Genomic DNA, 12,798 nt, shown 5'->3' on the forward strand with positions numbered 1-12,798 from the left:
TAAATTATCACCGCGACCCAGAAGGATAAGCGGTTTAGGTGATGTACGTATGTATGTATGATTAAATTATGCAATATTTAAAATCAAATCAGTGGAATTTGACTGACTGGATTTGGAGTGTACATACTTTAACTTAATTGGCTCTGAATACAGATTTCCTCTTACCTGACTGGATCTGGGTTACTGAGGCCTGTGGGATGCTGCAGTTGCTGGAGGAGCTGGCCACAGTGACATTGTATGTCTCGCCACAGCGCAGGCCCAGGATGGAGCAGGAGGAAGAGGAGGAGGCATTGCAGGAAGCTTGGTGACCACTGATGCTGGTCGCCACAGCCGTGTAGAGATCAGAGCCAAATGTGCCCTGCCACTGCACAGCAAGCTGGTTAGCAGCACAATCTAGGGCTGCAGTTACATTCTGTAGCAGACAGGGGGCTAGAAAACAAAGAGAGAATAGAGTTAAAACAGTGCTGTGGGGCTTTGAAGTCAGTTTAGAGTTTTCCTTGCACTAACACAACCGATTAAACATATCAGGTACTTATGTAAACGAATCAGGCCTATTGGAGCAAGAAAAATACCAAAATGTGCATCCCTCCAGGATCTGAGTTTGAGAAACTTAGTTTAAACGTTTTACAGGTTGGCATAATGGATCTAATTCTTCAATGCTGCATAAAAATACGCTCTCAAAATGATGTACAAACTACTCCACTGCTGTTGCATGATGTCAAAATGAGCAATACAACTGATTTGAGTCCACTTGATAAACCAGCTTTGTGGAAAAAGCATGCTTGCACTAGTCCCTTATTTGAAAAAGCATGCTTTTTCCACAAAGCTGGTTTAACAACACCCTTAATGTTAATTATAATTAATCACTAAGTAATTATTTATTAGTTAATTTATTATTCACAATATTGAACTCTTTTATCTTGTTCACTGATATTGTTTTGAGATTATTTTATGCAGTACTTTCTTAAATGCAAACTCTACATTAATGTTGGACAAATTACATCTTATCCTTTATGGTCACTTAATCAGAATGCCCTACCATGAAGCTCCACCTTCCCGGTGTACAGTTAGAGAATGTAGCTCATTTGTTGATGCACAGTTTGTGTTAGACATCTTCTAGCCATTTAGACAATTTCTGAGAATGGTTCACATGCCACATAATATCTGGGCTAAAACCGTGTGCATTTCAGGGAGGATCAGACAAAATGTGGTAACATCCCACATAAAGTGTGTTGAGATGTTACACATGCAGCTGATTACCCATTAAAATCGATTTACTAAAGCCTAAGGAAGTTACAGTGACCGTTTTCATGTCTTATTGTTTCACAAACTCTATTTTCTTAGCTGGAGTAAAATAACACCCCTGTGGAATGTTTTGGTGGGAAATACTGCTCTCTCTTGGGCTTTTAAACCCCGGACCTCATGAGTAAGCTGTTAGTGGGTGGGGTTATATGACGCTTGTATATAATAACCCTGGGGATATGTGTACATTAGGCTGTCTCTCACCGGAGCGGAACTGAAGGCTGGAGGACAGTGAGCTGTTACAGACGTCTGTTGAGGCTACCACCATGGCTGAGTAGTTCTGCCCACAGTCCAGCATGACCACACAGGAAGTGCCACTGGTTGAACAGAAAGCGACATGGCCATTCCCCGCCACCAGCTTAGCATTATAGACCACAGCACCAGCTGCACTCCCCCAGGAAATGTTACCAGTGTTCGTGCTACAGTCCACAGAAGCCGACACGTTTACCGGGACACATGGAGCTGTGAAAAGAAGGCAAAAATATTTTGATATACTTTTTTTAATGACTCAGTTTCACTTTAGAGGTCATTGTACAGTTCCTTTAAAGGGCCTACATCATGTAAAACTGAATTTACCTCATATTTCCTTGTATACCTAGTACTTGGTGATTAAAGATTCTGATGTTGTGATATTTGAAAATTAAAGGGTTTGCTATGGTACGTAATCATCGCATCCATACAGTCCATACAGTCCACATATGGAGACAGCTGCAAAAGCAACCTGTTTTAATTCTTACAGTCACCTATTCAGCCTACAGCAGTTTAACCCCACCCATTCACACTGAAGTTATAAGAGGTGTTTCAGCCCAGACTGCTTTTTGAATGAGGCAACAACAAAGATGCAGCCAATCACCTCTGTTGTACTTACATATATTAGTCTTAAAGGCACTGAAAAAACAGCCTCTGTACTTGAAAGGAATAAAGATTGGAAAATGGGAAAATGAACTACAGAACTACACAATCATCTTCAGTGGACCTCAAGGAAAACAGTAAAATACAAGGAAAATGGGCCCTTTTAAAGTTTTAGACATGATACATTTTGAGCATGTATAATCACAGGTATAATCAGAGTCAGGGCGAGAATAGTTTCAGAAAAGTTTATCTGATTTCCTTATTTAGGCTAAAGATTTTAATAAATGTTTAATACAGTGGTACATTTCCAAATAATTAATTTAAGTGCGCATTCAGGAAAATTGTTAATCTATTTTAACCCATTAAATGGTCATGAGCTGCCAGCAAATCTGGGATGAAATTCCTTCCTCCTATACCTTAAGAATAACTTAGAAAAATTGTTTTCCATGTAATTATAGAATAAAAAGGCTGGGAATTTAAATGGTTAAAAAGAACAAATCCTGTCCCGAATGTACTTGCCGTTGATTGCAGATGTGCAGTAACTGTGTATGCCTCATAGGGGAAACTTAAAAATGAGTAATTAACCAACAATGCAATTAAGGTTGGTACACAAGTAAGCAGTGGAGCACCACGCACTTGAAATCCTAAGAATAATGGTATTTTGAAGATTGCCTGGAAATGGTTTGGATAGAAGGGGGGTCACCTTGTCCTCTCTCACCTGTTCTTATTGCCACGGCAACACTGGGGTCACTGGGACAACCATTCGTCAGCGTCACCACAGTAACAGAGTAGGTTTCACCACAGTGCAAGTCAGTGAAAGAGCAGCTAGTAGTGTTTGAAGCACAGGTATGCGTGTGCCCATCAGGGGCAGTTGCTGTGGCAACATAGGAATCAGCCCCTGCAGCTGGAAGCCAGGAGGCTGTGCCCAGATTTCCCTGACACTGCAGAACCACAGAGAGGTTAGTGGGAGCACAAGGACCTGCAGAGAGAGAGGAAGAAACAGAAATTCTATCCATTCAATCTGATTCAAAGTTATCTGTATATCTGTGTTACAGGTGTGTAACAGCATGTGTGTTACCGGTGTCGTATTACAGAAACATCCTGTCTTTAGTCCTAAATTAAGATCTGACAAGGTCAAGATAAGATTTTTCACAAATTCGAATAACAAAAGCAAATCTTATTTTACAACATCTTATCTCAAGTTAGGAAACCTGACAGAGGTTGATAATCGACTGTTATGTCTGTTACCAAGCAACCAGCGATACGTGCACTGAAAATCAATTAGGTAGACAGCTACTAATGTAAAAAGTCAAAACAAAACAGTTTGAAAAAGTTAACAGTATTGTGAGTGTGCCTCCTCTGCTGTTTGTCAGGGCGTTGCTGCTCCCCAGTTTCAGTTTTCATTTTCCAACGCTTAAACCGAGCTGTGCTAACGCATTTCCTCCTAATAAACATACACGCGTTCAACTCTGTCTGAAATGGTTCTATACAGAAGTCATGGAACCATCAACCATAAACTTGTTATGCTGTCTGTGAAAGTTACTTAAAAAGGATATCATTCTCTTTTCATTACACTGCTGGGGATGTCCTGAAGTTAGGACAGGATTAAGGAAATTGTGCCTACTTAGGATGCTTCTGTAATATTGTTTTCTTATCTGGAGTTAGGATACGATTATGAACTCAGGAATTGTTATTTTGTAAAAGCTTTTGTTCTAAATTCAGTCCTCACTGAAGTTGTCATGGTGACTAAAGAGGCAAGAATTCAGAGATAGGATGTCACTGTAAGGCGGTCCCTGGTTAGTAACTGCACTTTTGTTACAGGTGTGTTGTACTTGTGTTGCAGGTGTGTATGTTTCACCTGTGTTACAGATGTATATTTGTTACAAGTATGTATGTATTACAAGTGTGTTGTTCTACCTGTTTTACATTTGTGTGTTGTACCAGTGTTACAGGTGTGTAATTGCACTTGTGGTACAGGTGTGTAACTGTACCTCTGTCAGGAGTGTGCTGTGCCTGTGTTACAGGTGTGTTGTACTTGTGTTACAGGTGTGTACCTGCATGTGCCACAGGTGTGTGCTGTACCTGTGTTACAGGTGTGTAATTGCAGCTGTGTTACAAGTGTGTGTTACAGGTGCGTAACTGCATCAGTGGGTTGTACTTGTGTTACAGGTGTGTAATTGCACCTGTGATGCAGGTGTGTAATGTACCAGTGTTACAGTTGTGTAATTGCACCTGTGTGAAAGTGTATATCGTTATATATGTTAGTTTCAATAATTTCAGTGCGGCCCAAACCCAGTTATGGTTATAATGGGCTATTCTATGTTGTTATGTGATGACACAACTGCGTAAAGATAGACTGGCATGAACAAAGCAATTAAGTCAGAATCTATATTATGGAGAGAAGGTTCTACAGTGTGATTTTCCCAGTGTTCAGAGGGAAAATCAAATTAGGTGATCTAAGTACACTGGTCATATTTGCATGCATGTTATCTGTGTTACAGGTGTGTGTGGGTGTATGAGAGTGTTGCACTTAACAGATAACATAACAATGTATTTGTACCAGTGCCATAGGTGCATATGTATGCCTGTGTTGAAGGTGTATGATTTTGTCAATGTTACAGATGTAGGGTGATTTGGGGTAAGAAGCCCCCCAGGGTAAAATGTCCCTTTACTTTCTCTCCAGACCAAACAATGGAGCAAAATTTGATCTAGACACTTTTATGAATGGTTGTTGTCAAAGTAATTTCGTTCGTCATTTCTGGGATTTTTTGCGCCTAGGTTTTTACCATTAAGTGGAATCACTGAGAATCTACAAATATTTTCACTTTTTTTATTTTAAAATAGTATATTTTTGTGTTGTATTTTGATTTATAACAAAAAGTTTGAAAAATGAAAAGACTAGACATTTGACACGATTCATTCTATAAAAACTCAGACTGACAAATCGATGCAATGTTCACTGGTGGGGTTTTTATCTTACTACCAATATTGCCCCCATAGTGGGCCTGAATGCCTTATGTAGCATCATGTATCATGTACATTCTAAACTTAAGCACAGATATGGATTTGCTCTGATGTAAATGGACATTGTTCTTAAGGAAGGCATTTTTCCCAATTTTACCTTACATTTCAACCCGTGTTACAAGCCAAACTTGGTACCTTTGTTATAATTGTTAATCCATTCCTGTTTTAGAGGTGTTTATTTGTGCCTGTGATACAGGTGTGCATGTTGTACCTGTGCTGAAGCTAAATGCTGCGCTGCGGACTCCTCCACAGTTCTTTGTGTAAGGCGTCACAGTGATGTTATAAATTTGCCCACAGTGCATCTGGCTGAGCTGGCAGGTGCTGGTGGTGGAGTTACACTGTTTAACATCTCCATCCCTCCCCAGTGCCGTCACACTGTACAGACTCACACCTGCTGTGGGTGCCCACACCACCACTGCACTGCTGTTAGCACACTGCCACGAGGCACTCACATTCTGTGTGGCACAGGGCACTGCCGAGAAGAGCACAGGCATTTAAACATACTTGAAAACAGATTTAGTTTTTTATGTAAAAAAAAACATAACATTGTATTTATTATACACTAGAATATGCAATGTCAAAATGCTTTAATGTCTAATTTTTTAAGAGATTTTAATGACTAACTTAAGTCTTAGAAGTAACAGTCCTGCCTCTCTTGATAAAATCAAAGTTATCTCCTGCTACAGCAATGCAGTCAATGTGGTTTCACCATTGAGTACATTTGGTCAGGAGTATCATTCACGGCAAAGCACACAACTGAGGCTGGCAATATCAATAACTTGGCAGGCAACGTTGGACAGAACTCAGGGGAGAACTATGGATAAATCAACAAGCAGCAAACTAACATAAGCAATAGTAAAGTGGAAAGCTCCAGTTTCCAAAGCATAATAACACCTGTGTAAATGACAACATGAATGGAACAGGATTGATCTTACTGGATGGCAAGAATACCTGTCTGGATTCCAGTTGGTTGGCTGTAGCTGCTGTTGCAGTTACTGGAAACTGCTTTCACAGTGACGTTGTAGCCACGACCGCAGCTTAAGCCGGTAATAGAGCAGTTTGTCCCTGTGGTGCTGCAAGAGTCACTGTACCCGTCCCCTTCCAGAAGGGCAACAAATAAGATGCTTCCATTGTTGTTATTCCAGCCAATGAGAGCAGTGTTGTTTTTGCAGTCATAATAGGCATTCACCATGGAAGGAGAGCACGGAGCTGGAGAAAACAACAAATATTTATTGATATTAGTTACATATCATCATCAGCCTACCTTGTACTTCCACTCTTCCGCTTTACCTATATTACTGATACAATTATAGACTGCAGCTCATTTGTTGTCATGTGGAAAGAAGGTGTTTCTATTGCAGTGGCCATTGAATGTATGTTCATACATATTGCTGCTGTTGGAATAAAACCTCGTATCTCCAGGTTTGTTGTTTTTCAGTTTTTGACATAATTTGAAAGTACCTGTTACTCTTTACATTGTATGTAAATTTTATGATGAACAGACCAAAAGAAACAGCCCAAAATTACTTGGAAAAAAGTCTGGTTCCACTGACTTACACTGACATTAAAGTATGTTTTGCCTTTTCCTGTAAAGTTACCATTTTGGAGATATGAGGTTTTGTTCCGACAGCAGCAATGTTGGGTTAAGTCTCAGTTATACAGCCACAAAAAGTAATGTACGCATATTAGGGTAGCTGTAGCGGGAGAATATCTATACATACAGATACAGCTGGTTATAGTCGGAATACAACTAGATATAGAGTCAGGATATGACTACTAATGAGCAAGGAACAACTGGTTACTGTTAAGAGGTGGTGTAAGAGCAGGTGATGTACAGACCGTGACTGGTTAAGGTTAGCAGAAGATATCATGTGCAGGGTATAGCTGGTCAAAGTTAAGAGCAAGTGCAGCAACACAATGGAATGGATCAACCAGTCTACTTGTCATGTATTAAACGTGTGTAATAGTGTCCTCCTATGGACAGACCTGTAATGACAGTGACACTGGTGCTTGGTGAGCTATCACACTGCTCCCCTCGTGCAGTTGCATAAACACTGTATTTCTGGCCGCACTGTAGTCCAGTCAGACTACAGCTGAAGTTTGTGGAAACACATGATGACTCGTGTCCATTTGTAGAGGTGGCGTTGACAATGTAAAGGATGGCACTGCTGACAGGAGTCCATGACAACAGGGCTGCATTTGTTGCACAATCCAGGGATGTACTGAGGATGGTGGGGAGGCATGGGGCTACGGGAAAGACATCAAAGGACTCCATAAGCAAAATTTGTTGTGTAAAAATTATTTACTGAATTTACTCAAAACAAATCAACTCCCACTGCAATATTCTAATTAACATAACTTTAGTCACTAGTCACTACAAGTCAAGAATAAAAATACTACCTCATTACAAATAAAATGTTATGATTTTACACAATGAATAACAACTACATAAGTGTGCAAAAGTCAGAGACTACTATTTCATTTATTTACTTTCCAGTCACAACTACCAACTTACTAATGTTATTCATTTTTCAGTATCATTAAAAAGCAGAAAACTACTGTACATTTACAGGCCTCAAGAAATAACGATACTAAATATGTACAATTTTCATTATTTAATGTGTCCACCTTTTGCCTTTATTAGAGCTTCCATTCTTTTCAGGGTGCTCGCTTTCAGGTTCTCAGGTCTTCAAAGAAATCTGCCGGCATATTTTTCTCCCAAGATACTTCCAAAGATCTCAAATTTAGACTCATCAGGAAAGAGTGGACAAATAAACTACTGATATATTTTATATTATACCTAGTGTTGAAGGCATTTGAGTCACTTTCTGTTAAATATGTTTGCTGCTTTTTTCTGATACTGATAAATGAATAACAACAGCCCCTTTGACTAAAATTTAAAAATCAAAAGGGTGTTTTTTTAACCACTTATGCCTCTAATTGTCCATCTGTAGTTGATGGCTGGGGAGAATGTTTAAATTATGGTACAACTAAAATGACTGATTTCAGCAGTACTATGTCTCACATTCTTAGAATATAGTTAGGTGTTTCAAATGGCCACAAAGAGCTAAAGATAAATCAGTTTTAATTAAATTTGAAGTTTTCTGGCAAACTCAGATTTTTTTCCACCTTTAGCTTTGTACTTAGGTTGGTATTTCACATGTAAAAGGTGCAGTGGAGTGTAGTACCTGTGACTACCACAGCACGAGGCTGGAAGGTGCTGTTGCAGGTTGCATCCCCTGCCAGTACTGTGATATTGAACGTCTTCCCACATGTCAAAGAGGCTAGCTGACAGGAAGTGCTGCTGGTGGAGCAGGAAGCAGCAAGCGTTTGCCCACCATCTGTTTGTGCCAACACTGTGTATCTGTTTGCACCTGTGCTGGCACTCCACATCACTGTGGCAACGCTGCTGCTGCACTGGAGTATGGCTGTAACATTCTGAGGGTCACAGGGACCTGTGTGAAAGACACTGTGTGCTTAATTATATAATAATAGATGAAGAACCTAAGTTACATCACAAGAATAATGTTAATGAAGCCACAGCTGAAATCCAGGTGTGTGATGTGTAGGAGTGTTGTACCTGTAGTTCAGGTGTGTAATGTGTAGGAGTGTTGTACCTGTAGTTCAGGTGTGTAATGTGTAGGAGTGTGTACTGTAGTTCAGGTGGTATGTGTGGAGTGTTGTACCTGTAGTTCAGGTGTGTAGTGAGGGTGTACTGTAGTTAGGTGTGTAAGTGTAGGGTGTTGTACCTGTAGTTCAGGTGTGTAATGTAGAGTAGTGTAGGAGTGTTGTACCTGTAGTTCAGGTGTGTAATGTGTAGGAGTGTTGTACCTGTAGTTCAGGTGTGTAATGTGTAGGAGTGTTGTACCTGTAGTTCAGGTGTGTAATGTGTAGGAGTGTTGTACCTGTAGTTCAGGTGTGTAATGTGTAGGAGTGTTGTACCTGTAGTTCAGGTGTGTGATGTGTAGGAGTGTTGTACCTGTAGTTCAGGTGTGTAATGTGTAGGAGTGTGTACCTGTAGTTCAGGTGTGTAATGTGTAGGAGTGTGTTACCTGTAGTTCAGGTGTGTAATGTGTAGGAGTGTTGTACTTGTAGTTCAGGTGTGTAATGTGTAGGAGTGTTGTATCTGTAGTTCTGGTGTGTGATGTGTAGGAGTGTTGTACCTGTAGTTCAGGTGTGTAATGTGTAGGAGTGTTGTACTTGTAGTTCAGGTGTGTAATGTGTAGGAGTGTTGTATCTGTAGTTCAGGTGTGTAATGTGTAGGAGTGTTGTATCTGTAGTTCAGGTGTGTGAATGTGTAGGAGTGTTGTATCTGTAGTTCAGGTGTGTAATGTGTAGGAGTGTTGTATCTGTAGTTCTGGTGTGTAATGTGTAGGAGTGTTGTATCTGTAGTTCAGGTGTGTAATGTGTAGGAGTGTTGTATCTGTAGTTCAGTGTGTAGTGTAGGAGTGTGTATCTGAGTTCAGGTGTGTGATGTCTAGGAGTGTTGTATCTGTAGTTCAGGTGTGTGATGTGTAGGAGTGTTGTATCTGTAGGTCAGGTGTGTGATGTGTAGGAGTGTTGTGCCTGTAGTTCAGGTGTGTGAAGTGTAGGAGTGTTATATCTGTAGTTCAGGTGTGTAATGTGTAGGAGTGTTGTATCTGTAGTTCAGGTGTGATGTGTAGGAGTGTTGTATCTGTAGTTCAGGTGTGAAGTGTAGGAGTGTTGTACCTGTAGTTCAGGTGTGTGAAGTGTAGGAGTGTTGTATCTGTAGTTCAGGTGTGTAAAGTGTAGGAGTGTTGTATCTGTAGTTCAGGTGTGTGATGTGTAGGAGTGTTGTACCTGTAGTTCAGGTGTGTGATGTGTAGGAGTGTTGTACCTGTAGTTCAGGTGTGTGAAGTGTAGGAGTGTTGTACTTGTAGTTCAGGTGTGATGTGTAGGAGTGTTGTACTTGTAGTTCAGGTGTGATGTGTAGGAGTGTTGTATCTGTAGTTTAGGTGTGTGGATCTGTAGTTCAGGTGTGTGATGTGTAGGAGTGTTGTACCTGTAGTTCAGGTGTGATGTGTAGGAGTGTTGTACCTGTAGTTCAGGTGTGTAATGTGTAGGAGTGTTGTACTTGTAGTTCAGGTGTGTGGATCTGTAGTTCAGGTGTGTGATGTGTAGGAGTGTTGTATCTGTAGTTCAGGTGTGTAATGTGTAGGAGTGTTGTACTTGTAGTTCAGGTGTGTGGATCTGTAGTTCAGGTGTGATGTGTAGGAGTGTTGTACCTGTAGTTCAGGTGTGTGATGTGTAGGAGTGTTGTATCTGTAGTTCAGGTGTGTGATGTGTAGGAGTGTTGTACCTGTAGTTCAGGTGTGTGATGTGTAGGAGTGTTGTATCTGTAGTTCAGGTGTGTGGATCTGTAGTTCAGGTGTGTGATGTGTAGGAGTGTTGTATCTGTAGTTCAGGTGTGTGATGTGTAGGAGTGTTGTAGTCGTGTGAGTGTAGGTGGTGTACAGTGTAGGAGGAGTGTTGTATCTGTAGTTCAGGGTGTGATGTGTAGGAGTGTTGTATCTGTAGTCAGTGGTAATGGTGGAGTGTTGTACTGTAGTCAGGTGTGTAATGTGTAGGAGTGTGTACCTGTAGGTCAGGTGTAAGTGTAGAGGTTGACTGTAGTCAGGTGTAATGGTAGGAGTGTTGTACCTGTAGTTCAGGTGTGTAATGTGTAGGAGTGTTGTATCTGTAGTTCTGGTGTGTGATGTGTAGGAGTGTTGTACCTGTAGTTCAGGTGTGTGATGTGTAGGAGTGTTGTACCAGTAGTTCAGGTGTGTGAAGTGTAGGAGTGTTGTATCTGTAGTTCAGGTGTGTGATGTGTAGGAGTGTTGTACCTGTAGTTCAGGTGTGTGAAGTGTAGGAGTGTTGTATCTGTAGTTCAGGTGTGTGATGTGTAGGAGTGTTGTACCTGTAGTTCAGGTGTGTAATGTGTAGGAGTGTTGTACCAGTAGTTCAGGTGTGTAATGTGTAGGAGTGTTGTACTTGTAGTTCAGGTGTGTAATGTGTAGGAGTGTTGTATCTGTAGTTCTGGTGTGTGATGTGTAGGAGTGTTGTATCTGTAGTTCAGGTGTGTAATGTGTAGGAGTGTTGTACCTGTAGTTCAGGTGTGTGAAGTGTAGGAGTGTTGTATCTGTAGTTCAGGTGTGTAATGTGTAGGAGTGTTGTATCTGTAGTTCTGGTGTGTAATGTGTAGGAGTGTTGTACCTGTAGTTCAGGTGTGTGATGTGTAGGAGTGTTGTATCTGTAGTTCAGGTGTGTAATGTGTAGGAGTGTTGTACCTGTAGTTCAGGTGTGTGATGTGTAGGAGTGTTGTACCTGTAGTTCAGGTGTGTAATGTGTAGGAGTGTTGTACTTGTAGTTCAGGTGTGTAATGTGTAGGAGTGTTGTATCTGTAGTTCTGGTGTGTAATGTGTAGGAGTGTTGTATCTGTAGTTCAGGTGTGTAATGTGTAGGAGTGTTGTACCTGTAGTTCAGGTGTGATGTGTAGGAGTGTTGTATCTGTAGTTCAGGTGTGTAATGTGTAGGAGTGTTGTATCTGTAGTTCAGGTGTGTGATGTCTAGGAGTGTTGTATCTGTAGTTCAGGTGTGTGATGTGTAGGAGTGTTGTGCCTGTAGTTCAGGTGTGATGTGTAGGAGTGTTGTGCCTGTAGTTCAGGTGTGTGAAGTGTAGGAGTGTTATATCTGTAGTTCAGGTGTGTAATGTGTAGGAGTGTTGTATCTGTAGTTCAGGTGTGATGTGTAGGAGTGTTGTATCTGTAGTTCAGGTGTGAAGTGTAGGAGTGTTGTACCTGTAGTTCAGGTGTGTGAAGTGTAGGAGTGTTGTATCTGTAGTTCAGGTGTGTAAAGTGTAGGAGTGTTGTATCTGTAGTTCAGGTGTGTGATGTGTAGGAGTGTTGTACCTGTAGTTCAGGTGTATGATGTGTAGGAGTGTTGTACCTGTAGTTCAGGTGTGTGAAGTGTAGGAGTGTTGTATCTGTAGTTCAGGTGTGTGATGTGTAGGAGTGTTGTATCTGTAGTTCAGGTGTGATGTGTAGGAGTGTTGTACCTGTAGTTCAGGTGTGTGAAGTGTAGGAGTGTTGTACTTGTAGTTCAGGTGTGATGTGTAGGAGTGTTGTACTTGTAGTTCAGGTGTGATGTGTAGGAGTGTTGTATCTGTAGTTTAGGTGTGTGGATCTGTAGTTCAGGTGTGTGATGTGTAGGAGTGTTGTACCTGTAGTTCAGGTGTGATGTGTAGGAGTGTTGTATCTGTAGTTCAGGTGTGTAATGTGTAGGAGTGTTGTATCTGTAGTTCAGGTGTGTAATGTGTAGGAGTGTTGTACCTGTAGTTCAGGTGTGTGATGTGTAGGAGTGTTGTACTGTAGTTCAGGGTGTAATGTGTAGGAGTGTTGTACCTGTAGTTCAGGTGTGTGATGTGTAGGAGTGTTGTACCTGTAGTTCAGGTGTGTAATGTGTAGGAGTGTTGTATCTGTAGTTCAGGTGTGTAATGTGTAGGAGTGTTGTACCTGTTGTTCAGGTGTGTAATGTGTAGGAGTGTTGTGCCTGTAGTTCAGGTGTGTAATGTGTAGGAGTGTTGTATCTGTAGTTCAGGTGTGTAATGTGTAGGAGTGT

At 41.0% G+C, this 12,798-nt stretch overlaps 1 protein-coding gene across 1 annotated transcript in view; it reads right to left on the reverse strand.

Moving 5' to 3' along the window:
- The window catches only part of LOC118797510 (mucin-5AC-like), a 58,066-nt gene that overhangs the window by 39,754 nt on the left and 5,514 nt on the right, over positions 1-12,798 (reverse strand). Inside the window, exons 7-13 of the mRNA XM_036556881.1 lie at positions 8,367-8,633; positions 7,165-7,425; positions 6,130-6,387; positions 5,390-5,650; positions 2,873-3,133; positions 1,507-1,764; positions 166-429 (exon numbers count right to left, since the gene is read on the reverse strand). Coding sequence (XP_036412774.1) covers positions 166-429; positions 1,507-1,764; positions 2,873-3,133; positions 5,390-5,650; positions 6,130-6,387; positions 7,165-7,425; positions 8,367-8,633 — 1,830 coding nt within the window. The remainder of the gene's footprint in view (positions 1-165; positions 430-1,506; positions 1,765-2,872; positions 3,134-5,389; positions 5,651-6,129; positions 6,388-7,164; positions 7,426-8,366; positions 8,634-12,798) is intronic.

Source organism: Colossoma macropomum, unplaced genomic scaffold (assembly GCF_904425465.1).
Source record: "Colossoma macropomum unplaced genomic scaffold, Colossoma_macropomum, whole genome shotgun sequence".
NCBI classification, from domain to species: Eukaryota; Metazoa; Chordata; class Actinopteri; order Characiformes; family Serrasalmidae; genus Colossoma; species Colossoma macropomum.